Source organism: Lissotriton helveticus, chromosome 10 (assembly GCF_964261635.1).
Source record: "Lissotriton helveticus chromosome 10, aLisHel1.1, whole genome shotgun sequence".
In the NCBI taxonomy this organism is placed as follows: Eukaryota; Metazoa; Chordata; class Amphibia; order Caudata; family Salamandridae; genus Lissotriton; species Lissotriton helveticus.
Genome location: NC_136071.1, coordinates 29,979,120 through 30,006,824, shown reverse-complemented (window position 1 = coordinate 30,006,824; position 27,705 = coordinate 29,979,120). Strand labels below are relative to the sequence as shown.

The following is a 27,705-nucleotide window of genomic DNA, read 5'->3' as shown; positions in this document are numbered from 1 at the left end:
GTCTCTGGGTACGCTTCAGTACAGCAAAGCTCCTTTTAGGGATTCCAGGGGCAAGAGCACTTCCTACAGGGGCTCTTATCAACAGCAGAGGTACTCATCATATGGTTCAGGTTCATAGCAGTACCGACAACCGTACCAGCAAAGGTAAGGTCAGTCTTCAAATTACTCCAGGCCTAACAGAGGGAAGCAGGCTCGCCAAGGGCGTGATGCGTCCAAAAGATAATAGCGGCCTCCTGGCTCTTCCTACTGTACCCACCTCTGCAAAATCATCAGGAGGCAGGGTTTCACAATACCTTCAAAATTGGTCCAAGATAACATCAGGCCAATGGGTGCTCAACATCATTCGAAAGGGCCATACTCTGGAATTCACGCAAATCCCACCATCCAAGCCCCATGGTGCCATTCCATCAAAACATCTGCGTCTTCTGCGGCTCGAGGTTCATCAGATGGTCCTGAAAGGAGCGATAGAGCTGGTTCCCTCCTCCCAAAGAGAAGGATTCTATTCCAGGTTCTTCCTGGTAAGGAAGAAGCTAGAGAATTGGCGCCCAATTTTAGATCTCAGGGATCTCAACATCTCAACCCCCTATCCTTCCGGATGGTCTCTTCAAAACATTCTACATCTTGTCAATCCAGGGGATATCATGGCCACGCTCGATCTCGAAGATGCGTACTTTTACGTACCAATTCACCCCGCATACAGAAGGTTTCTACGATTCACAGTAGCCAAGAGACACTTTCAATTCAGGGTTTTCGCTCAGCTCCGAGAATTTTCACGAAGGTGCTGGCACCAGTAGCTGCATTTCTACGGAAGAATCATTTGCAGGTCATCCCTTACCTGGACGATTGGTTGCTGAAGGCTCCGTCCAGGGAGGCTGCGAGGGAAGCGGTCAACGTGTGCACAAACCTCTTCCAGATTTTGGGTCTCACTCTAAACACGGAAAAATCATGTCTGGTTCCGTCAAGGACAGCACGCTTCCTGGGAGCCATCTTGGACTCAAATCTCATGAAGGCATTCCCAACCTTGGAGAGACGAGAAAAACTGCAAACCATGGCGCTAGACTTACGAAGAAGAAGGTGTCTTTCAGTACGCCGTTGCAAATCCCTTCTGGGGGTAATCTCTTCATGAATTCCTCTGATTCCACACTGCAGATTGAGCAACTGGACATCCAGTGGAGACAGGTTGTAAATGTAAATGTACAGGAATTTATATAGCGCAAATCACCGAGCGGTTTCTAAGCGCTTGCTTAGGGAACCCGTCCTGGTATTCCCCTGTGAGATAACCCCGGCAGGCTATCCGCAAGGTGAAAGCCAGGCATCCCGCCGCGAGGGGCCGTTGTGGAGATTAAGCAAGCTATTGCCCAGAGTCGCAGAGTGTGAACCCGTGAATCGAGTAGGCACCGGAGCGAGAATTGTCGAGTCCATGGACATTTTAGGACTCAAGACCCCGCCGAGCCGGGAATTGAACCCTGGTCCCGGGCTGACCTCTGCTTCCAGGTCTGCCTCCTCTAACCAGTGAGCCACACTTCTCCACGGTTCACAGGTCGTTCGCCGACAAGGTGACCATCACCTCGGCAATTAAAAGAGCTGCTGTGTGGTGGACACAGCAGGAGAACTTGTTCCAAGGTCTATCCTTCGTAAGCGCTCCATCTCCTCAGGTTGTGACGACGGATGTGTCATTGGACGGTTGGGGAGCAGTACTGCAGGACCTGCATGTCAGTGGGCATTGGTCTCCTCAGACTCGTCGGCTCCTCCTCAATCTCTTGGAGCTCAGGGCAATCAAACTGGCTCTAAAGGCTTTTCTCCTCGTCTAACAGGTTCAAAAGTTCTCATCCGGACAGACAACACCATGGCCATGCATTACGTGAACAAAGGGGGAACCAGATCTCTTCCGTTGTCTCAGTAAGCTCGAGAAATCTGGGAATGGGCGGTCCAACATGGGATTTCACTACAGGCGGAGCACCTGCCAGGAGTTTTAAACGAAAATGCCGACAGACTAAGCAGGTCATCTTCAGTCAGTCACGAGTGGGAACTGAACCAACAAGTTCTGGACGAGGTCTTCCGACAGTGGGGCAAGCCTGCGATAGATCTATTTGCCACACCGACCAACAAGAAATGCCGGTCTTATGCAAGCAGGCTTCACCACCGAGAGTCCCCCCATTCCACTGATCCTGAGGCTTATCAGGAAAATCAAGGTGGAACCATGCAGAATGATCTTGATAGCCCCAGCTTGGGCGAGACAGTTCTGGTTCACGGAACTCCACCTGTTGTCGCTAGTTCCTCCACTTCCCTTGCGGACGATTCCAGATCTCCTCACAATGTCCGAAGGGCAAGTTTGGCATCCGGATCCAGCGTCGTTGCACCTGACAGCATGGCTCCTGAGCAGCGTGAGTTTATGAACCTTTCCATCTCAAATGAAATAAAGGAAGTTCTCTCCCAGGCTAGAAACCCTTCTACTAACAAGACTTACCGTCTCAAATGGAAAAGATTTTGCATTTGGTGCAAGACAGAGGATGTTGACCCCTTCTCTTCACAACCTCATCAAGTTCTGCCTTATCTTTTGTCCCTTGCTAAGTCTGGGCTGGCCCATTCATCCATAAAAGTTCATTTGGCAGCGATTTCCAGATACAGATGTTCAGCGTCTGGACCTTCTCTTTGGTCTTCCAGGATAACAAAACAGTTTCTTAAAGGTTTATTTTGTGTCTCCCCCCCCCCCCCCCCCGGTGAGGCCTCCGCCTCCTACGTGGCAATTGAATTTGGTCCTTACACAGCTCATGAAGGGACCTTTTGAACCAATACATCGTTCAGATACGAAATTCCTTTCATGGAAGTTGGCTCTCCTTCTTGCCCTCACATGAGCAAGACTAGTTGGGGAATTGCAGGCGCTCACGATCCAAGACCCTTTTCGCCAATTCAAAAGAAACACTAATTTTACGGACTAATCCAAGTTCATACCCAAGGTGCCCTCGGTCTTCCACTTTAATGAACCTGTTATTCTGAAAGCTTTCTTTCAGCACCCTACTTCACCAGCGGTCGCTACATTCTCTGGATGTACAAAGGTGCTTAAAAATTTACCTGGATCGCACCAAAGGATTCCGTAAATCCTCCCAATTATTTATTGCTTTTGGTGGTCCTCAGAAGGGCCTCCCTCTTTCCAAACAAGGGATTGCAAGGTGGATTACGAGTGCCATTCTACATTGCCATAATTCAGCTGTAAAGCCGCTGACCAGCAGGGTTAGAGCACATTCCACAAGATCGGTGGCTTCTTCAATAGCACTCTTTGCGGGAGTGCACATCAAGGGCATTTGCAGAGCTGCGACTTGGAGCAGCGTGCATACCTGTACAAAGCATTACTGCTTGGATTCCTTGCAACAGGAAGATACGACTGTTGGCCAAGCAGTCCTGAGGAACCTCTTCCACTAATCGGTGAGCTTGCCTTTCTATCCCACCTTCCTTTTATTCTGCACATTTTGGTTTTCATGTGATAATGGCTATTGCAATGTTTATTTGTGCCACAAAATGTGCTTATGGCTGACTGCTTGCTACTCTGATACAAAAGCATGGGAATCTATGAAAGTTCCAATACTGGGGCAAGAAAACAAGTTACTTACCTGTAACTGTGGTTCCCCAGTATTGGTAACTTTCATAGATTCCCATGCGCCCACCCACCTCCCAGAGGAAAGCTCAGTCTTCAGCAGATATGGTGACTGTTACCCAACGGCTACGAAAATCTGAGGCTCTGAGGTTCCTTCAGGAGGGTTCTATGGGATGAGGTTCTTCTGATTGGCTGATGCCTAAGTTTGGTCTCCTTTACAAAAAGAGGCGGATATGCTACAAAAGGGAATGAGGCCTAGGCCTTTTTCTTTCTCTTTTGTACCTACTGCTATGTTATTTTGTTACCGAGACTCCCATTCCGACGACGGGGAATGATACAAAGATACGTAAGATTAAATTAATATCGTACACGGACGATGCACAACTCATTTTCACCTTTTCCAAAAACACTGTGATGGACCAAATAAAATTCCAAGAAGATATTCTGGCCATATCAAACTGGTTGTCTCAGAACTGTCTCCATTTAAATTCATCTAAAACGGAGGTACTTTTAATAGGCAACGAAACACAGAAATGGGACATACACTGGTGGCCCCCCACACTAGGACCTCCTCCCACGGAGGTAGTTAAAAATGTGGGCGTGATGCTGGATAACTCCCTTTCTCTAGAGACCCATGCCAAAAGAGTGGCAGGTACCTGTTATGGTAGACTACGCTCCCTCAAACCCATTCTTGGCTTCTTTGAACCTCCCACTCATCAGATCATAGCCCAGGCCTTAGTCTTATCCCATCTAGACTACAGTAATGCTCTTATGCTTGGCTCTAACCTGACAGTGATAAATAGGCTACAAAGAGCTCAAAATGCGGCCGCTCGTATTTTGTTTGCACTACCAAAAACCTGCCATACCTCTCCGATTCTTCGACGCCTGCATTGGCTGCCGATTAAACAACGCATTCAATTCAAAACTCTATGCTTAACCCACAGAATTCTGTATGGCGCTGGCCCCCAAACTTTGCAGGGACCGTGTGCCCTATATGCCCCCACGTGTGCCCTCCGCTCGGCGGATTTATCTCTTGCCCACACTATTAAGATCCGGAGGAGCAAAGCCGGTGGCCCATCCTTCAGGTATCTGGCCCCGAAGCTCTGGAACTCGATTCCCCTAAGGGCTAGGGCCACCACTAACCACATGCTCTTTCGAAAACAGATTAAAACCTGGTTGTTCTCTTCTATTTAACATACTCTCACTGGCTGCGCTGTTTTACTTTCCGGCATGTCCACAAGCGCTGGGCTGCCCCGTTGCTGGGGTAGCCATGCGCTATATAAACAGAATTAATATAACATAACAATAGCATGGGAATCTATGAAAGTTACCTATACTGGGGAACCACAGTCACAGGTAAGTAACTTGTTTTCCTGCTTACCATCCTCCCATTCGGTCAAGGAATGTGAATTTTGTCAAAAATGGCAATCTCTTTTAAGGACCAGGAAGACATTCGCCTGTGAGGGAAGATTGATCTTCCGGCAGAGAAAGAGGAAGAAACACAGCTGGCTGGCCAAAAAAAGGGGGCTCTTTCTACTGCATCTGTACATTTTATAGAAAAGAACTCACAAACAGGAGAGATCTAGGCAGCAGTAGTGTCACCACCACAGTCACTCCTACTACTTCCATAGTGACAGTTGACATCTCCAATTCGAAGTGATCCTTGGCACTGAGGTTCTAGCTTGGGTGCAGGCACAGTGTCGACAGGCTACTATTCACCAAATAAGTCCTTCGCCATTCTCCCAAGCAAGCCAACATCAGAGCATTCTCTCTACTTATTCCACATCAAGACACAACTATGAAACGTTCAACATTAAGGCACTTCTCATAGCTCTCAATAAAATAGATATCCAAGTACTCTTTCCGGAGATCCACATCGAGGCTGTCAACAGTGGCTGATTTTTCCAACTGTTCATCTGGACACCTTTTCTTCTGTGCTTTACCATATGTGTCATTGTTACCAACAGGTCCACCTAGGGATGTAATTACTGCAGAAGATCTTCTCTAAGTGCCATTTACACACATGATTCCTAGGGGCACTTCTGTCACCCATCAGGAACCTGCGTCAGGCTTGAGACCCAAAGCATCCCATCTTACCTTCATGCAGCCTCACCTAGAGAGGCATAAGAAGAGATCTCGGTCTCTAGCTTTTCCTTCCAGACATTCGTCAAATTTGTCTTACACTTACATATTGCCTATCTTTTCACGGTCAAGATCGCCACCTATCGAAGGCATCACGACCTTCCACAATGTGCTTCTAAAGGAAAAGCTCAGTATATGGGTTGTGGGACCCTTGGTCCTTAGTATTTTGTTATGCAGATCTTTCAACCTTGGTCTGCTCTCAGGGCCCTCTTGTCTTTGGTTCCCGATTTTGTGAAACTTGCAAACAAAAACTTTCTCTACACCTAGACTACTGACGTACATCCCTACTGTTCTGAAACTGGTACACGGATGTCAAAAACTTAAACTGTTCTCCTAGTCTCTGCAGTCAGGAAGAAACACGTTTTGGCACTAGAGAGCTTTGTGCCTCCTGACAAAGAGACTAAACATATTAATGCAGCAGGCCACAAAGTTTGTAGATCCACAGGAACTTCGTTCAAGATAGCCAACGCCACACCCTTACTAGTGGTAGGACAGCCCTGTTTGAATCCCTGGCCACTTTTGCTAAGGAATTCGAGAGAATGGAGATGAGATTTTATGAAAGTCGTACAGGAGGAAGTACTAGTGCTCAGTGAAGTCACCAGTGCTTCCATGGATTCTGCAGACCTGCCAATCACCAAATTTCTCTACAGCATCCCTGTCAGACGCACTCCATGGTGTTGATTTAATGTCTTTGAATCCCAAAAGCCCACCCATTCACAGGATCAGCCTATCATTTTAATGAAAGTGAAGAATGAGGCTGAAAACCTGAATGTGGTCGCAGAAATGCTTCTAGTCTCAATATAGATTGTGACCACAAAGAAAATATTGCAATCTCAATATGAACAGAGCGACCACTGCCATTACCACCAGAAACTGTGAGCCCATTCTCCTCAGTGGTCCAAAAGTTTTCCACCTCAAAGGCCACAGCACCCCCAAACCCAAGAATATTCAAGACAATGACCTTCCTGCTTTCTCTTCTCTCTTCACACTTAAGTAGGAAGTAGTGTTGTAGATAATTTGAGAAAGGAGCCGAACTATCAAATTGGCTCCATCAAGCAATACAAAATGGGTACATTCTTCAATGTAGGAGAAGTGTGGCTCAGTAGTGGAGAAGTGTGGCTCAGTGGTTAGAGGCGGCAGACCCGGAAGCTGAGATCGGCCGTGGACCAGGGTTAGATTCCCCGCCTCGGCGGTACTCTGGCTCTAAAATTCCACGGACTCGATAATTCTTGCTCCGGTGCCTACTCGACTCACGGGGTCACACTCTGCGACTCTGGGCAATAGCTTGCTTAATCTCCACTACGGCCCCTCGCGGCGGGATGCCTGGCTTTCACCTTGTGGATACCCTGCCGGGGTATCTCACAGGGGAATACCAGGACGGGTTCCCTAACCAAGCGCTTAGATACCGTGTCGGTGATTTGCGCTATATAAATACATGTACAATTCAAATACTCTTTTCTATCAATTCCACCAGAGCATGCACCAAAATATCGCTTGCAGTTATTTTGGATGGAATTGACATCTCTTCTGTAAAAGCGTCTATTATAGCTAGGGCTACTGGTTTTATGGGATTTAATCTTTTGACATTTAAGTCTGCATTTATCCATATTTATTTTTGGGCATCGTAATAAAAAAAGGAAGCTATAATTTGTATATTTCCACTTTCATTTAGCCAAAAAATGCTTACCTATGTTTGCATTTCCAATCAGCTTTACCCATTTACTGTACAATGAAATCATTTGCATTATCAAACAGCTTAACCACTTGGATGCTAAGGCTATTTTAGATCTTCCATGTAATTTCCATTGAAATCAATGGAAACTCCATGACGAGCTGGGCTCGTCATGAGCGTCGAAGGTGTTAAATAGCTATACTCCGTGGTTATTCAAGCTTCATTGTGAATTCTTTTTTTAACTCCTATAACTGTTTTCCATATTTAAAATTAATATTGCCCGGTAATAGATTGTGCCAAACAATTTACAAATTGTTTTCAAACTCCTTATAATTCTTCAAATAGTCGAATCTCATTTAATGAGAGATAAACTAAAATGTACTAAATAACACTAGCTAGCAGTAGTAGCTGAAAAACTTGTAAGCACCGAGAGTAACAAGTTTCCTTTTTCTCTTTTCTCTTGTGTTTGTCTTTTTCCTCTACTTTTTTTCATTTAGACCCCCGACGAAGGGGCCGTAAGGTCCCGAAATGCATTGGGTCATTGTATCTCATGTCATGAATTCGTTATGATCATTTAATTTCATGTTTGGTTGTACATTTATTCATTTGTGTGACATTTTGATGAATTGAAACTTGACTATGTTAAATATGTCAATGAAAAACAGATAAAATACAAGTCAATTTATAAATGACAATGTTTAAAATGGAGTAAGAGTTCATTCTCTTTTTAGTTGTGCACCTTTGAGACCTGGCAGCCATCCAGGTGTCAGGCTGTATACATGTTTGTTTAGGTGTAGCAGGCACCAATCGAAGGTAGCACACGTATCGAATAAACGATATTAAATTTGGATTACGGAGTGCAGCACCCACACACATCCATAGTTAAACAATTTACAAAAGCAGGTAGGCCAAAGAAAACAGCACCTCTGGCATATGAAAAGTATGGTTATATTACTTGCTGGACTTTGAATTGAGTGCTCACTAATTGATATTGTGGAAAATAGATTGTTTTCTTTCTGTATGTATATGTAAAAATCAGTCAAACCGGAAGTCCCAAATATAACCCATCTTCCTCCCCTCTGTTAAAGGAATCTATTTAACCACTTCCACGCTAATGACAAAGCCGGCTCGTCATGGGCTTTACCTATGCTGCGCTCATGACGAGCGGGCTTTGTCATGAATAATGAGATTTATGAACATTCAGCGCACAGCGGGAAAACGCGGTAGCACTGAAGCAGTTATGAGATTTTGTACTTGGTTTCCCAAAAAAGCCCCCAGCTTGAATTCAGACTGATTCTGGATCCAAGCACGCCAACAAATCAATCTAATTGCAGAAGTTAGGAATGTTGGCTCTGCCCCAGTCACATCCCTAGCTCATGAAGGGAGTATGGATTTACTCTATGGACGTACAAGATGCATACCTATTTTATTTTAATAACTTGTAAAGCACACAAATACCCATAGGTGTCTCAGCGCTATATGCTGGGAAGGTAAGCAGAGAGCTGGTGGGAAGCCTGTTGCTTTAAAAGCCAAGTTTTTATTTGTTTTCTAAATGATAGCAGCGTGGCACTAGCCTTTATCTGCAAGGGAAGTGAATTCCACAGTTTGGATGTGGCAACTATGAAGCTTCTGTCACCCCAGTTGGCTTTCTTGGTTCTAGGGCCAATCAGAAGATTGGCATCTGCTGAGCAAAGGTATCTGCTGGGCGTGTTAGCCAGGAAAGCTTTCTACAAGCATTCCGGTCCTGCATTGTGAATTGCCTTATGTTCAATACAGAGAGTGATACATTTCGTTCTGCTTCTTATGGGCAGCCAATGGAGCTGTCGCACCACATTGCAGATGGGCTTGAACTTGGGGGTACCTGACAGTATCCTAGCGGCTGCATTCTGTACCAACTGCAGCCTATCCAAAGCCCTACCTTGGGCATTCATTAAAAGGCTATTGCAGTAGCCCACCTTAGACATGACTAGAGCACAGAATAACTTTCTCCCAGTGCTGGCTCTGATGAAAGGTAACCATTGCTTCATCTTTCTTAAAACATAAAAGGATGAGGAGACCACTGCATTAGCATGATGTATGAAAGATAATCTATCGTCAAAAATGACACCCAAGTTTCTGGCCTTTTTGACAGGGATTGGGGGTAATGCCAAATCAACTGGCCACCAGGTCAGAGACCATCCTGAGGCAAGGTTTCCAAAGACAATTACCTCTGTCCTGGCTGAGTTTAATTTAAGGCAGTGATTTGACATCCAGGAACTAATGGCCAAAATGCCATCATGAAAGTTTGTGCGTCTCCTTTATGCACAGCGAGCACCAGTTGTGTATCATCCACCTATAACGTGAGACCCATCCTGAATGATTTAATTATTTGTGCTAAGTCAGTCACTTAAATGTTGAACTAAGTCGGACTTAGTGAAGTACCTTGCAGAACTCCACAAGGGAGAGAGAACTGGTGAGTTGAAGTTACCCAGACTAACTGACTGGGTGCGATTGGATAAAAAAAAGGTCAGAAGGGCTTTGGCCTTGTGCCCGATGCCTATGGCTGAGATACGATTGATCAGCGTAGTATGATCAACAGTGTCAAATGCTGCTAAACCAGTAGCACCAGTACTGTGGCACCTCCTTTATCAATCACAAACCTAATTTCATCAGACGCTTTTAGAGGGCAGTTTCAGTGCTATGGCCTTTCTTAAAGCCAAACTGCATATCATCCAGTAGCTTATTCTTCTCAATAAATTGAGCCAGCTGAGTATTCATGATCTTTTCAATGAGTTTATCTGGTAAAGGGAGACTCTCAATTGGCCAATAGTTTTTGGTCTCTCCTAGATCAAGATTGGGTTTTTTCGACAACGTCAGAATTCCTTTTTCCATAGGGAAGGATAGATGCCTGAACAGAACATAGAGTTGCTGATGCTCGCCAGTTTAGTACCTATTATGTCTGGGGTCAGTTTCATGTCTGAAGGGCGGCATGGATCAGACGGAGAGCCTGATTTGACCGGGTTAGCCAGATCAGAGATCTGTTCCACTGAAACTGGCCTGAATTCCATGAAGTTAGAGCTGTTTCTACTCTTGCTATTTCCGACCGCTGATTCCAGCCCACCGCGGGGCAGTGACGTTATGGTAAATTTACCCCACTTTGTCTTGAAAGTAGCTGGCTAACAAATAGCTGTGTGATCGGGATGCCAACTTAGTGGCGTTATCCGCTGGCCCTGCCAGCTTAAACTACCTGAAACAACTGTTTAGAGGAGTCTTGTGCAGTTTCTATTTTCCTGCTATAGTAATCACTTTTTTCTGTAATTATAAGACGTTTATAATTTGTCAGTGCTATCTTGTAGCAAGATTTAAGGGACTGCCTACGTATGGACAAGATGAAAAATATTCCGTGGTTAGCATACATCAATAATACCCTAAGCTCCCTGGGCCGCCCTGATTTATTTTCTAAACCTGAATGTATTGTTAAAGCCGACCTGGAATGGCTAAAAACTACTTTTATTAAACACAGAGAATTAGAGCGGGAGAGCAGTGAACTTGTGAAACTAACAGCGAGGGAGCACTATATCTCCAAGACTACCATTGCTATTGAACCTTACTTAAAAGTTGTGTCAATCCCGCTTCACCGCTGGTTACTTACTAAACTAAGATTCAACCAGATTCACCTCCTGTTAAATGACTCTAAGGTGTGGGCTAAGCCCGAGGATTTGCCTGTATGTAATTGCGATGGTTATTCTCTGCAGGACACTCTACATTTCATGTTTTTTTGTAATTTTCATGCCTTGCCTAGGAAAAAATATATTATCCCACTACTTAAAAACAAGGGGTTTGTTCAAGCGAAACCAGCTCTTCACCTTAAGCAGTTAGATTCCCCGCTAATAATGTTTGGTGTTGCAAATTTTCTGGTGGCTGCTTATCGTTTTAAAAAATGTACCACGAACAGACAACATAACACCACTAGTGACAATTTATGAAATTACAGAAAAACTGTCTTTTTTTTTTTAAATTATGTAAATATTTTAAACTGCTCAATTTTAAACAGTATCATCAACTTACTGCAATTGTATTCCCCTGATTATGTTACTGTGTCTGTGTGCTTTTTATGATTTTTTTATTAATCGAAATAAAGCTGACTTGACTTGTAGCAAGATTTCTCCTCATTCTCATATTCTTGGCGCCAGCGCCTTTCATGTTTCCTGGAGCGTTACTTCTCCAATCTGTGTTTCAGAGAACCAAGGGGCAGAGGGAGCCATCCTGTTTTTGGAGACCTTTTTATACGGTACTAGTCTCTTTGAGAGAGTCCTAACACCTCTAGCTCCGAGATAAGGGCTATAGAATCCTGACCTTCGGGGACTTCCAGATGGAAATTAAAGTCCTCAAGAATGGTAAAATTAAATTCACCAGCCGCTAGTTCCAGTAGGGTCCCTACTGCTGATAGAAAATCTCTCCTTAGGCCCAGTGGGTGGTATAGGAAGGTCCCCTTAAATGACTGATGACTGATGATTGGTGAGCATTATATTAAAATTAAATGCTTCACATACCATGGAGGGAATCGCCTCTATCTTGAGTGAAAAGTCATCTCTGTGTATGAGTGAGACCTCCCCCCTCTCTTCTTTACTCCATCGCATCTATATGCAGAAAAGCTGTCTGTGGTAGCGATGCAAAAATCTGGCCCTGCTGAGGGGTCAGACAAAGTTTCTGTGATAAATAGGAGAGCAAGATGATTATCGAACAATTCCGCTAGATCGTATTTGTGCATTGGCAGGGAGCGTGCATTGATCAGGGCAGAATAAACCTTGTCCTATTTCGGTTGTGTTACGAAGTACAGTTTCCGCCTGGTTGGCTGTGCCCTGTCATGGGCCTCCAGTCTAAACCCACAGGTATGAGACAAAACTGTGACCCGGTTATCGAGGTTTGCTGGATTAAGGTGGGCCAAACCTGTTTGCACCGATTGCCACCATTATTGATAGCCTTAGTTGCCTACTGGAGTAGGACATTACACATCTCTGCACTCCTAACTGACAATGACCAGGGGTCCTGGCACTAGGTGCGGTCCGTGCGCAGACGGGCTTGACTTTGGCGCGTCTGCTGCGCGACGGCGCCATGCTGTGTCTTTATCGCGGAGGAGGCAGAAGAGCCCAACCAGTAGAACGCCAACCTCCATAAGTTCAGGAAGTGGAGAGCGCAAGAAGGAATGTTACATTCACCTTCCCTCCCTCCACTCAATCGGCCCCTTAGAGCTGTGGTGGACCAGGGAGACAAACACTGTCGTAGTGCAAGGTAAGGGACAAGTCTTAAAATCAATGGATGGCAGCACAGTAATTAAAAAATCAAATAAAATGAAATCACAAAGTCCAGTCAAGAACCCTAAAAGACATAAAAACACAAAGTCAAAGTTGCAGAAAAATATGTTCAAGAGAAGTGGGATAAAAACAATTAGTCAACAGCGCTAACCTTCCAGCACGCTGCACGACAGCGCCATGCTGTGTCTTTATCGCAGAGGAGGCGAAAGAGCCCGGCAGAACCCAACCATTGGAACGCCAACCTCCCTAGGTTCAGGAAGTGGAGAGTGCGAGAAGGAATGTTACATCCGCCTTCCCTACTTCCATATTTCAGTGGCGGCGAGGAAGCACAGGTAGTCCCTGAGATTCAGTCGACAATTCTCATTAACAGCACCTTCAGCTAAGATATGCATCTTTGAACGTTTTGCAATGTGTTTCGGTGGTGGCAGCTCATCTCTTCAGATAAAAGATCTAAATCTAGCCCTGCCTCTAAGTGAGTTCTCTCATTTGAAACCCAAACTATTTATACTGGCAAGGAATTTATCCATTCAGCCTACCGAGTATATGCTTCATAGAAAATCACAAAATGGTTTTCAAATGAGTTATTTCAACTGGATTTATTAGCTGCTGGCCAAAATGCAAATAGCCTAAACTTCAGCTAAGAGAACCAGGATTGATGTTTATATCCTTGTGATGAATTGCTCTGACTAATTTCTTATTGCATTTCTATTCATCCTGTCAGTCTTAATGAAAATGTAATGCCCCAATGTGACAGTGATGCCCACCACCCACCGGATTGACCAAGACAATGGTGGTTTCTGGAACTTCTACACTTATGTCTGGGACATCACAGGAAGCTGCTGTGCAACTGAGCAGGTTGTTCAGATTGCAAGGGGAACTAAATCAACCCAACATGGCACCCTTCTGTTTGCTTTTGTGGGTCCTAACATTGTTTATTATGGCCATCTGAACTTAGTCCACTAATATATGAATTTTCTGAAAGAAGCGAAACGCCGTCTGTCAGAAAAACAGATCTTCAAATGGAAAAGAGTTGTGGTTTTGCACCTTCTAAATACTCCTGACCAAATATCGTAACATGCAGTTAGTCATTCCTTACCCCCTTCCGTTTATATATGAAAATTGAAGTTTCTACTTTGTGAAGGTTCACTTTGTGTCCATTGCGTCATACAGAAAAGAACACTTAAAGATCCATCACAATTCTTGTGATCAGACATTTTGGAGGGTCTGTAAAAAAGATTTTTTTTTAGACTGCAGCCTTTCCCCCGTGAGCTTTTGATTTGGTCCTTTCTAAATTGATGGCTTCCCTTTTGAGTCCATGCACGTGGCCTTATTGCAGAACCTTTCTTGGAAGGTAGCTTTCTTGGAGGTTATTACATCAGCCAGGAGTGTTGGTGACCTTCGAGCTCTTTCTGCTATGGAACCTTACACATTATTTCATTGCTTCAAAGTGATTTTAAGGCCACACCTTTCCCAAAGGCTGTATTTGAATTTCACTGTAACCAAACAGTCTGTGTTGCCTGCTCCCTCCCGCTGTCTGTGTTGCCTGTTCCTTCCCGCCCTCCCACTGTGTACATGTTGCTTGTTACCTCCAGCCGTCCTGGTGTCCATGTTGCATGCTCCCTCCAGTCCTCCCGATGTCTGTGTTGCTTCTCCCCTTCCACCCTCCTGGGTTTGTGTCGCCTGTTCCTTCCTTCCATCCTTGTGTCAGTGTTGCCTTTTAGGGTGTTCGTGTTGCCTGGTTCCTCCAGCCCTCCTAATGTCATTGTTGCTTGCTCATATCAGCCCTCTCGGTGTTCAAGTTGTCTGCTGGCTGCATCTTGGTGCATTTTTTCTATCTTGCCTATGCTACCCAGCCATGCTTCTGTGCAACATGGCTAAAAGCATTGTGAAAGACAATAGCTCTTGCATATTCAAGAACTATGGGCATTGCCAATACTCATTTAAGAAGCCAGCTCTAAATGACCTCCATTGCTTGGTCTTTCAGTGAAAGGTCTGCAAAAGTGGCCAGATTTTGTCATGTCAAGAAAGGAAGCTAGCATTATGCGTAATACTTGTATTCGTCACCTCTGAGCTGCAGCCATTAAAAGCTTAAAGAACTCAAACACAACACCAAAATAAAATGAATATTCAGTCCCATAAATAGCGTGTTACCTCCATCTGCCTCCTTTTTTGTTTGCTGCTTATGAGCAGATAAGTATATGCATGTTATTGGATAGATGTGTATTTCATTTTTATATGTCTAATTGAGTTTTGGAGACTGTTAGATACCCAATTTATGGTGTATGTTTGGGATGCAATCGATAGAAAATGCTCCGATTTTTAAATAAATATGAACAGGGAATTGTATTGAGTGGTATTATGAGAATTATAAGCTCAATATAAGTTGGATTTATAAGGTAATCGCTACCATTGTTAAGAATACAGAGAGGTATCTTTAAAACAAGTTTTTTTTATAGGGTTCAGATGCGTTATGGCAAATAAGGTAGCGCGTGTGGATGAATCAGTTGGATCATCACGCGGCGTACCTGATATTTACGATGTTGGAGCATGAGCTATACAGCGTGTGGAGATGTAACCGTTCTTTATAGTCAAACTTGTAGCCTCTTGCGCGAAGGGAGGTGCACGACTGTAGCCTTTTGCACATAGGGAGGAGCGTGTGTGTGGAGGGCATTCAAGGAAATCAGAGTTGTGAGTGAATAACATTTGTGCCGTTTTCAGAGGGAGATTGAGCTTCCTCTGAACAATTTGAATAGTTTCTAGAGCTGATTGCCCTGAAAAGACATTACCTTAGTAACAGGTCCCGTTTGTGTGCTTTTTATGTGTAGAAAGTTATTTGATCAGCAATGGGATCGTTCACAATTTTAGACGGTCTAAAAATATTTTAATTGAATAAGAAGTATAAAATGGTTGAGAAAGGAGTCAAATTTGAGCAGGAGAGAATGATGAGGAAAATAATTTCTGAGGAATTAAAAGAAGTGATTCGAGAGTCTGTAAAGCGGGCTATGAGCAAGAGAAAATATACAGATCAGGAAGAAAATGACTTGTTTTCAGATGAGAGTAGTGAAAGGGACCCAGATGGGAAATGTTTTTCAAAGAAGAAACAATTTAAAAGTTAGAGCTTCGCAGAATGGAGTTCAAAGCAGCTCGAAAAGAGATGGTACCCGGCGCGGTGAAAAGAGGTCCGTTTATCACTGAGACTGGAGGAAGCACATCAGAGGATGTGAGCAATCTTGATCACATGGACAGAGAAGATTATATTCTTGATTTGGAGTATAAGGATGGGGTGGAGGACCAAAATGAGAATATTACTAAAGTGAAAAATAAAGATATTGTAGTTGATCCTTTAGGGGAGCTACTTTTTAGTCCAAAAGGATTGGTGGCCTTTGTACCATGTTCCGGATTACATAAAGGCAAGAATAAGGAAATCATTAGAAAAGGATAAGAGAAATGTTATGCAAGCAGAATGCTCGAGGCAAATTATTGACGAAAAAGTGGCGGATCCAGAGATATTAATATCTGTTTAAGCTGGGCAAGGATCAGAGGAAAGGGTTGGGAATGGTCCCTAATACAGTGTCAGGATGAAAGCGCTTGACGTATTGGGACCTTTGGCAAAAATCATTGATGCTGTGGAAGAGGCTTATATCAAGATTTGTGTCTGTTGTGTGGATGGTGTTAAGAGAGCCTTTTGTTTTTTAGGGAACGCAACTGCCTACGCACATAAATCCAAAATTAGGGGATTTGGCTAATAAAGAATCAAATGAGGATGCTCGTAGTTTACTGTTTGGCGATGGGAGGGTGAAGTCTTTAACAAATTACGTACGTACATTCACTTGCCTGGTTAAGACGTATTCTTCAATGAGGAAAGTATTTGCAAACAATAGTTTTTATGGGTGGGCCGGTAGGAGAGGGCGAACTACAGAGCCCAGTATCATAACCAAGGCTATGGTTATTTTAGAGGACAAGGGGTTTCTCAATTCTTTCCACAAAGAGGAAGGTCACAAGGCCATTCAAACAGAGGAAGAGGTCACATTACAGGACAAGGACCGAGCCAGGGTGAGTATGAAGATTATTTCTCTTCTATCCCGACAGGTATAGAAGGAAGTTTAAGGTATTTCAGGGAAAAGTGGAAGAGAATTACTCAAGATGGTTGGATTCTAAGAACTATTGAGGGTTATTCAATAGATTTTAATACAATGCCATTTCAATGTTGGGAACCTCACAAATTGAACTTTCAAGAAGAACTAATGCAAATACTACAAGAAGATTTACATAAGTTGCAAAACAATTAACTATCCAGGTGGACGAAAAAGAGAAAGGGTCTGTAAGTACTTTGTTCCTGGTGGGGAAAAAAGGAAAAGGGTGGAGACCAGTAAGAAACCTAAGAAGTTTAAATCAATATGTGACATATCAGAATTTCAAGATGGAAGAATTATATCTTTTATGAGGTATTCTCCAAGAAATAGATTGCATGGTGAAAATGGAGCCAAAAGATTCATATTTCACAATCCCACTAATGAAAGATTCAGAACTTTCTGCAGTTTCAATGGAGGGTCAACTATATCAGTTTCAGAGTTTACCTATTGGGCTATCATCGGCCCCATGGTGTTTTACAAAGTTGATGAAACCGGTAGTTGGTTTTCTAAGAGAGAGAAGGTTAAGAATGATCATTTATCCCAACAATCTATTGTTGACGAGTCAGAAGATTGTGGAATTAGAAGAACAATTGGCTATGCTAAAAGAACTGTTGGAGCGTTTTGGTTGTGTGGTGAATATGGAAAAATCAATTTTGAGACCTGTGCAGAATCTGGAATTTGTAGGGTTTGTAGTAGATACTGTGTCACGTCAGATATGTCTTCTGGAGAAGAAGGTGAAAAAGATAAAACCGGAAGTACAATCAGTAATGAGAAAAAGGGTGAAATTAAGGGATTTGGCACGAGTGATTGGTTTGCTTTCTTCATCTATTCAAGCAATCTTACAAGACCTTGTGTTTAAAAATTGCAGGCTTAGCGAAGGGTCTGTGGTATGGACATGAGACCTCAATTTCAGAGGAGGCAAGAGAAGAGTTGCTTTGGTGGAAAGAGAACTTGGAGGCCTGGTATGGCTGAGCAATTTTTGGGATAGCACCAGACTTTGTATTGGAAACTAGCAATTCAGGTTGGGGACCAATTGGTTTAGGCATGGAGACGGGGGTCTTTGGACTTCGTTGGAGAAGGAGAAACATATAAATTGTTTGGAAATGAAAGCTGGGTTGTTCGTTTTGAAGCGTTTGAAAGCAGGGATTACAAGGCAAGTGTGTACTGTTAAAGATGGGCAATATAACTGCTGTGGTACACATAAGCAGGCTGGGAGGAACAAGGTCCAAGGGATTCGTGGATTTGGCGAAGGAAATATGGGATTTTTTTTTAGAACAAAATATAGGGTTGAGAGCAGAGTATCTCCCGGGAGAACAGAATGTTTTAGCGGATTGGAATTTGTGATACATAACAGATTACAGCGATTGGAAGCTGAAAAAAATAGTATTTCAGAGATGATTAGAGGTAATGTGTCTGTTGGAAGTAGATTTGTTTGCCTAAAGGTTGACCTACCAGTTAACATATGTAAGTTGGAGACCAGATCCAGGGGCGATGGCAGTGAATGCTTTTGTACAGAATTGGGCAGGGTTAAAGGGGTATGAGTTTCCTCCATTTTCTATGATCCAGAGGGTACTAGTGTAGGTGAAGAGGCAGAAATGCCACGTTGTTTTAGTTGCTCCCTTTTGGAAGACGCAACCTTGGCTCCCATAGATGATGGAGTTGGCAGTGGAAGAACCTCTGTTGGCGGTTGCCTTCAAAGGTCTTCTGAAGAACGTGGAAGGGGACAGCATCCGCTGGTGGAATCTAGTTCTGCCAACCTTCTAGTATGGAAGATATCCGGTTTACAGGAAGACTCCCGAGAACTTTCAAGCACAGCTGCAAAATTACTCAAAGAATCTTGGGCCCCGGGTACAAGAAAGCAGTATAACGGGTCGTGGAAAGTGTGGGTTAGTTGGTGCATGGAAATGGGTTTGGATCCCTTGGACACTGATGACTTTCAGGTAGCAAATTATTTTGTTGAGGTATTTGGGCAAGGAATATCTTATAGAAAAGTTAATTGTTACAGATCAGCAGTGTATGCTGGACATTCTCTCCTACAAGGTGTAACAGTTGGGGGAAACCCTTTAGTGTGTAGGGTGTTGAAAGGTATTCCATTGAGGAGGCCTCCGAATTTGAAGTGCAAGACTTTATGGAATGTGGACTTCGTTTTAAAGTTGTTTGAAGGGTGGTCAAGCAATAAATATTTAGGGGTGACAGAATTTTCTTGGAAATTAGCTTCCTTCTTGTGTCTTATATCTTAGGAGAGTTTCAGATGTGAAGGCGCTAGAATTATCGCATAGATCTTAATAACAAAATGGAGTTGTTTGAAATATGTAGAAGGACTAAGCATTAGCCACCCCTCCCTCCCAGTCCTTTTGGGAGGTGTACATTTTTGGATTTCAAAATTATACTGTTAGGATTAGGAGTAAGTGAGAAGTTTTAAATTAAGATTTTGGACAAAATGAGGAGAAATTACATGTTTGGTTTTGTAGAGAATTAAGAGGATAGATGGAAATAACAACGAAGAGGATAAAAAGCAAACGAAAAGAGGAGAAAGATGGAGATCACGTGCTATTTATGGGACTGAACATTCTTGTTATTGTGATGTGAGTTCTTTGAGCATTTAATGGTTGTTGCTCAGAGGTGACTAATAAAATTATTATGCATAATGATAGCCTCCTAGTCTTTAATAAAAGCTGTTATTTGTACAGTAAATCTTTTAGAATCACAATATTGGACCTTAGTTGTGGACCGGGTGAAGTACCCATTACAGCAAGCCGTCTTGATGGAAAAGATACTTGATACAATCAAACTTAAAAACCTTTTCAGATTTCTGCCAACTGATGGAGAGGCATTCGGTCAGGTGTGACTTGTGGTCTGTTAAGGTTGCAATGGGACAAAGATCAGCTACATATCTCTGTACATGTAAAACTGGATTCTTACTGGAGGCATGGATTTCACAATGTTTTTCATATGTACATTAAATAAGAATGACAACTGTATAGTGTGTTGTGAGCTACTGCATCAGTTCCTTTTTTGGCGTATAGTAGTAAGGGGGTAGGATGACTTAGCTTAAAAATGATTGTAGCCCTACCAGCACTTTGCCATAGAATCCTGTTTTGGGTAATTTAGACACCAGGATAGCAGTCTGGATTGTTGACACCTAACAATCTACAAAGACCAGTGCTTTGCTTGCACTGTTAAATTTGAGTCCACTGAGGGCTTCGAGCACCAAAAGCCCTCCAATTTAGTGCATTAACCAGGTCGGAAATAGATCTGTAAGATAGCATCTTTCCTCGCAGATTTCAAAATCTGAGTGAAGTACTAGCCTTTCCAGAAATTGATGTTGGAAGGCATGCTTTTGAAGGATTTTTAAAATAGTTTTTATAATGCAGATTTCTTTCATGTAAGGACTACCCCATCCACTGCAGCATTAGAGGTGCATTCTTGCTGCACAGGGAAAACGAATTCATTCGGTTGTTATTGGTGACTGTGTGGCAACCACTTCCATTGAATTTATTGAACAGACAACTATGGCCATCTCTGTCAGATAAGTGCCAGTTTCTCAGAGTCCTAGTTAATTGGCTTTCCCTAATATAATATGTAGGGTTCCCTTAAAACAAAGTTCTATGACCAGATGTCCACCTGACACTGTTTTTACGTAATGGACTGGTATTTGTCATTACCTGTACTTGACCTAACGTAGATGGCTCAACACAATTCATTTTCTAGCTTCTAGCCTTTGTTGACGTCAGGTGCTATTTTAGGACTTTACAATTTGGGATTTAGGAGAAGTGACAAAACTGTGAAGGACTCTGGAAAGAATAATTGTATTAACCTTAATACCCCCCCCTTTATCCTATTTCAGCTCGTGTTTTTAACACCCCTGTGGCTAATGCTTTGTCTGTACTTTTTTTCTTTAACAGAACCAATCAACACTTTCCATGGTATTCAGAAGAATGAAGATGAGCCAATCCGGGTCAGCTACCACCGTAACATCCATTATAACTCGGTGGTGAACCCTAATAAAGCTACCATCGGAGTTGGGCTTGGCCTTCCCTCCTTCAAACCCGGGGTGAGTTTGCTGGGAACTGACCAGGAAGTGTCTGTTTTTTCCTTCTCATATTCCTTTAACTGTATTTTGTATCCCCTAGGGAGAATGATGAAGCAGGATAAAGTTGTTTCTTAGCACTGAATTAGACCTATATATTCAGAAGCAGACCTTTTTATTGAGCCCTTGCTCCTGACTGACGTTTCACCACCTGCACTGCACCACATTACAAACACCATAACAGATGGAGGTGATGCAATGTCACTGCACGGTGACAGGGCATGAGGTATGTCCCCTCTCATCCACAAAGAATAAATGGATGGAACCCACAGTAAATACAATAAATGGAGGCAGGGAACACACCCTGAAAATAAATTACTAAATAAATAAAATAAGGCAGACCATGGAAACCCACAATCCTGCGCTGATGCAGTCTGCCATAAAAAGCTGCACTTTGACACAAAACAGAAGATCAACAACATCAAAGAATGGCCGGAGAGTGGAAGTGAGTCAGAATGAAATATCGCTGTGGGACAAGCATTGATGTGAACTGTGTGTCAGTGTGAGTCCCACAGTGAAATATGCTCAAATCTGTATATTCACATGTTCTTTGATTCTCTTCACGTTAGTCAGGGCAAACTGTATGATTTTAAACACTTATTTAGTAAACCCGTGGTTCCCAAACTGTGCGCCGCGGCGCCCTGGTGCGCCGTAATGAGTAGGCAGGGGCGCCGCGCACAACACACGGGGAAGTTGGAAATGCCACCTTCATCATCCTGCAACATGGTGCGCGACGAGCGTACGTATGCGTGGTATGTGCATTCCGAGGCGTAGTCTCCACCATTACCGGCATATGCTGTTCAGAGGGTTTGAGATGCGTGTGTGCTGTCTACCCGCCGTGCCTTGTGGGACCCTCTTCTTAACCCGAGGAAACAGTTAAGTGAAGTCCGCCGCCCTAATTGCACAACCAATTTAAACTAGAATGCACCAAAAAGGTCACTTACAGTCACTTAAGAGCATTGTTCCCTGTAGCATGCACGAGCGCCCACACTACTTGGTACCAGCTCGCACATATTCTCCCAAAGTGCGCACTTCACTACCACATGCAAGAGACTGTTAAACAGCCACTAAAACTTTAATTGGCGCTGAAAAATGCGAGGAGCAGTGGCAGACAGTTTACATGGCCTTTAGTCTGAACGGGTTTTTAGCACAAGGTGTCTCTGAGTTTGGAGCAGGCAGCTGTTACATATGCTGCTTGCTCTATTAGTGTCGGGACATGGGGCCTGCAAGGAATTAGCAGCAGTAGTGAGGTCCGGGAGCCCGATCCAGAAATGTATTGATTGTTGGCAGTGGCACTGGAAAAAATAATATACAGTGTCTGTTGAAAAATGCTGGGTAATACTGCCCATGGTTGAAGGTGCGCTAAGTTAAACTGCATAAACTAAACTGGATTCTGCCTGTCGCCAAAACTGAATCACATCATTTAGGAATTGAGCACAGAGCATTTAAGCAAAAAAGCAATACATTTTAATTGCCGGAAGAGTGGCTAAATTGTACCGAGTGATCACATATAAGAGCAGCTCAAATACTTAAATTCAGGAGGTGCAATCTACAAAAAACGTGTGATTTTCTTAATAGCCTCTTAAGAAGGGCTAAGATACTTTTAGAACTTAATTTCTCAAGAGGATTTCATTTCTGATAATTATGAGTTTCCGTGCACTGCATTCAATCAATCAATCATGACATTTGTAGAGCGCACTACTCACCCGTAGGGTCTCAAGGCGCTGGGTTGGGGGGGGGGTGCCGTTACTGCTCGAACAGCCAGGTCTTGAGCTTCTTCCTGAAGGAGAGGTGGTCTTGGGTCAGGCGTAGGTCGGTCGGGAGTGAGTTCCAGGTCTTGGCGGCCAGGTAGGAGAAGGATCTTCCTCCTGTTGTTGTTCTTCGGATGCGGGGGACGGCGGCGAGGGCGTGGCTGGTTGATCTGAGGAGGCGCTTGGGAGTGTAGAAGTTGATCCGGTTGTTGAGGTAGCTCGGGCCTTGGTTGTGTAGGGCTTTGTGTGCGTGGGTGAGGAGCCGGAAGGTGATTCTCTTGTTGACCGGGAGCCAATGCAGATCTCTCAGGTGTCCGGAGATGTGGCTGCGTCGGGGGATGTCGAGGATGAGCCTGGCCGAGGCGTTCTGAATCCGCTGGAGTCTCTTCTGGAGTTTGGCAGTGGTTCCGGCGTAGAGGGCGTTGCCGTAGTCCAGTCGGCTGGTGACGAGGGCCTGGGTGACCGTCTTCCTTGTGCCGGTGGGGATCCACCGGAAGATCTTGCGTAGCATGCGCAGGATGTTGAAGCAAGACGAGGAGACGGCGTTTACTTGTCTGGTCATGGAGAGGGAGGAGTCCAGGATGAAGCCCAGGTTACGTGCGTGGTCCGTTGGTTTGGGTGCGGTGCCCAGAACGGAGGGCCACCAGGAGTCGTCCCAGGCGGAGGGCGATGCGCCCAGGATGAGGACCTCCGTCTTGTCCGAGTTCAGTTTCAGGCGGCTGGTCGTCATCCATTCGGCTACCTCTCTCATCCCTTCGTGCAGGTTGGCTCTGGCGGTGGCGGGGTCGTTGGTCAGGGAGAGGATCAGCTGGGTGTCGTCGGCGTAGGAGATTATGTTGAGGTTGTGTTGGCGTGCGATGGCCGCGAGGGGGCTCATGTAGACGTTGAAGAGGGTGGGGCTCAGTGAGGATCCTTGAGGGACGCCGCAGATGACTTCGGTGGCCTCTGACTTGTACGGTGGTAGGCGGACTCTCTGTGTTCTTCCGTCGAGGAAGGAGATGATCCATTCCAGTGCCTTGTCCTGGATTCCGATGTTGCCAAGGCGCTGTATTAGTGTGCGGTGGCAGACAGTGTCGAAGGCCGCGGAGAGGTCTAGGAGGATGAGGGCCGCTGTTTCTCCGTTGTCCATCAGAGTTCGTATGTCATCGGTGGCAGCGATGAGGGCGGTCTCGTGCTGTGGTTCGCCCGGAAGCCCGACTGTGAGGGGTCGAGGGATCCGTTCGTCTCGAGGAAGGCTGCCAGCTGTTTGTTGACGGTCTTCTCGATGACTTTGGCCGGGAACGGGAGGAGCGAGATGGGGCGGTAGTTCTTGAGGTCGGTGGGGTCTGCTGTGGGTTTCTTGAGAAGAGCGCTGAGTTCGGCGTGCTTCCAGCTCTCAGGGAAGGTGGCGGTGTCGAAGGAAGTGTTGATGATGTCCCGCAGGTGGGGTGCGATGACAGCGTCGGCCTTGTTGAAGACATGGTGAGGGCAGGGGTCAGTCGGAGATCCGGAGTGGATGGAGTTCATTGTGCGGATGGTGTCTTCTGTGTTGATTGGAGTCCAGGTGCGGAGGGTGGTGGTGGGTGGCGTTGTTGCGGTTGTGGCTTGCGTTGGTTGGTTGCTGAAGCTGTTGTGTATGTCCGCGATCTTGTTGTGGAAGTAGGAGGCAAGGGAGTTGCAGAGGTCTTGCGACGGGGTGATGTCATTGCTTCCGGCGCTGGGGTTGGAGAGCTCTTTCACGATGTTGAAGAGTTCCTTGCAGTTGTGTGCGTTGTTGTCCAGTCGATCCTTGTATGTATTTTTCTTGGTGGCGCGGATCAGTTGGTGGTGTTTCCGGGTGGCGAGCTTGAGGGTGGTCATGTTGTCCGTGGAAGGCTCCCTTCTCCAGGCTTTCTCGAGGGCTCGGCAGTTCTTCTTGGAGCTCTTTAGTTCGTCGGTGAACCATGGTGTTTTTCTGCTGCAGGGTCTGCTGGGTGGGGTTCTCAGTGGGGCGAGTTCGTCCGCGCAGTTGCTGATCCACTTCGTGAAGTTGTCGGCGGCCAGGTTGGTGTTCGCTGAGCTGGCGGGAGGGTGCTGGCTCAGGGAAGCGGTGAGCTGGTCGGCTGTGATCTTGTTCCAGCTTCTTCGGGCAGCCTGTTGTTGGTGGTGGTGGATCGCCGATCTGTTGAAGGTGAAGTGGACGCAGCTGTGGTCCGTCCAGTGGAGTCCTGTTGCGTGGCTGAAGGTGACGTCGTTGCTGGACGAAAAGACGGCGTCGAGCGTGTGTCCGGCGAGGTGGGTGGGGGTGGTTACCAGTTGCTTGAGTCCGAGGTTGGCGAGGTTGTCGATCAGGCTGGTGGTGTTGCGGTCGTTGTTGTTCTCCAGGTGGAAGTTGAGGTCCCCCAGGAGGACGTAGTCGGCGGAGGGGAGGGCATGCGGACTGACGAAGTCGGCGATGTCCTCGCTGAATCGTGTGCGTGGCCCCGGGGGTCGGTAGATCAGGGTGCCTCTGAGGGTGGTCTTCGGGTTGGTGTGGATCTGGAAGTGCAGGTGTTCGGCGGTGGTTAGGATGTCGTCGGTGTTGGTCGTGATGCGGATGGTGTCTCTGTGGATGATGGCGATGCCTCCTCCCGTCTGGTTGGCGGTGCGGTCCCTCCGGATGATCTTGTAGCCCTCCGGGATGGCGATGGCGATGTCTGGGGCTGAGGAGGCGTTCATCCAGGTCTCGGTGAGGAAGGCCACGTCAGGGGCGGTGGTGTCGAGGAGGTTCCAAAGTTCTACGGCGTGTCTGTGGACGGAGCGGGTGTTGAGCAGGATGCACTTGAGGTGGCTGCTGCTGGTGTTCGGTTTGGTGAGTGCTGGTGCAGGGGTTGCTTGCTTTACTCATGAGAAAGTGTTCAAGTGTTGCACGTTGGGCAGTTGAACGTCACTTATAAGAGCACTGAAACCGCACAAATGTCACACATGAGGCTGCAAGCAGTATGGCCTCTCACATCCCGTTTGGTACAGTCAGGTCTCACAGTGCCCTTCCATTTCTGGTGCCTTGCTGCAGTTTTAAGATGTTCTTAGTGTTTCCCATTGCTCAAATGCGTGTAATTTCTGATATTTATACGTTTCCCTCGTCTTCATTGCTTGCTTTTGCTTACGAGAAGGTGTCACTCATAGCTGTTGAATGTCACTCATAGTTACACTGAAATAATGAAAATGTCACATATAAGCAGTCTGAAACCGTGGCAGCTAGCTTTGATATATCATGTCATCAGAGCCGGGGCAGTAACGTTTCTCAGTTCATGTTTAAAAACTCACCCTTTTATTGAATACTTTTAAAATAAACTGATCTGCTTACGTCAAATGCTAGGTCAACTGTTATCTTCTTATTTTGTTACAAATATGATTATAATACCTTCATTGCGTCCCAATTACTTTAAGGAAGACAACAGGAAGTACTCCCGAGGTTGGGCTTACATCTCGCCCAGTGGTAAAAAAATAGTGGGGAGCCACGGCCAACTGCCTATTAGGTCAAGGGAGCCACAGGTCAAAAAAGTTTGGGAACCACTGTAGTAAACCATTGTATACTTTGGCTCATTTTTTGGCACTTACCTGTAACTGCACAGCCTACCCCACATTCCAGTTGTATGTTCTTTCACCATTTGTCATGTAGGGAAATTCTCTGTTTGAACAGTGTTTTGCTTTTATACAGATGTGTTTCAAAACAAAAATAATCTGTAACTAAACATTTGTCTTGATTTGGCCATGACAGAAAATATTTTATCTTGTGACCTCAGAGTTACTACTCAGAAGGCCTACATTTCCACGAAATGTGTGGAGAAATGGAGTAGTATTTCTTACAAGATTGTTCATTATTATGAACGGAGACATTTACCTTGAAGATCATTCCATGAATGTTCTGCCTCTGTGTAAGCCATAATTTAAATATGGAATGTTCAGGCATGCTTTTGGAAAATGGACTGGGGTTTAGGGATGGGGGTAGGTTTTGGTGTTTTGATTATGTACTTTTTAAGTAAATGGCTGTCCATTGCTCCCTTCCTTTAGGTGGCCAAAAATATAGGTTGCTGTGGCGCAACACACATACAAATATACATGTCATTGCCACTCCTATTCCAGAGCCAAAAATGTTAAACTTAGTAGACTATTTTACTTTATCGAGTAGGTGTTGTCATCAGTTGAATGCTCTTCCTTTGTCTTCTATTCATAAAGTTCAAACAGAATGGCCCTAGAAATAACTTCCTGGGCCCACAAGTCATGTGAAAATGGCCGTTGGTTCAAGGGCACAAATAGTCAGGAAATTAATAGACCCAACTGTTAATGTGTGCCTTCAAACCCTTACACGCATCTGTCAAAAACAGTGCCTTCTCGAGTGCTTGTTGAGTCACAAATAGATTCTCATCAGTAGTCCTGAACAGTCCATTACGCTGCCTGCATGTGTGAATCCAGAACACCATATCAAAAATATATTTAAATAGAACTATATATATATATATATCCAGAACTTTTTCAGTGGAAATGTGTGCTTACTTTGAGGATACAACTGTCTCTGCAGCCACATAAGAGGCTAAAATTTGCCAATTTTAATTAATATTTAAAAAAAGAAACCAAGTAACTAGAGACCTTTCACAACCCTTTTTAGTAAGGAAAATATAGGAAATGCAGGGCAGTGTTGGTAGATCGGCTGCATAGACATGAGTAAATGCTGACACTGCCTTTAAGGACCTCACCCTTCCTCTTGTGTCCCATCATGCTCCTCATGTGACATTTCAAGTAATTTTTATGGAACCACTATGATCTTGGATACAAGAGGAAAAACAGTGTCCACTTTCTTGTCTGAGAAGGCAGGCAACTTGTTTAGAACTTTGAGGATTTCACTGGCGGAGAACTAGGATTACAAGTATTTTTTCCTTCTCAAGGGCATTGTCCCTTATGGCTGAAAGCAATTGATAGAATCGCAAACCCATCTCACTAGAAAAGGTGAACAGAGAAAGCAGAACTGCATCAACCATCACCCACACTTATTCCTCAAAGAGCACTGACTTGGGCATCTTCCCTGGAGTCAGA

At 44.8% G+C, this 27,705-nt stretch overlaps 1 protein-coding gene across 3 annotated transcripts in view; it reads left to right on the top strand.

Annotated features, from left to right (window-relative positions):
* The window catches only part of OTUD5 (OTU deubiquitinase 5), a 267,799-nt gene that overhangs the window by 157,772 nt on the left and 82,322 nt on the right, over positions 1–27,705 (top strand). For all 3 annotated transcript variants that reach the window (XM_078664655.1, XM_078664654.1, XM_078664656.1), the window contains exon 5: positions 20,739–20,887. In XM_078664655.1, the coding sequence (XP_078520781.1) occupies positions 20,739–20,887 (149 nt within the window). The remainder of the gene's footprint in view (positions 1–20,738; positions 20,888–27,705) is intronic.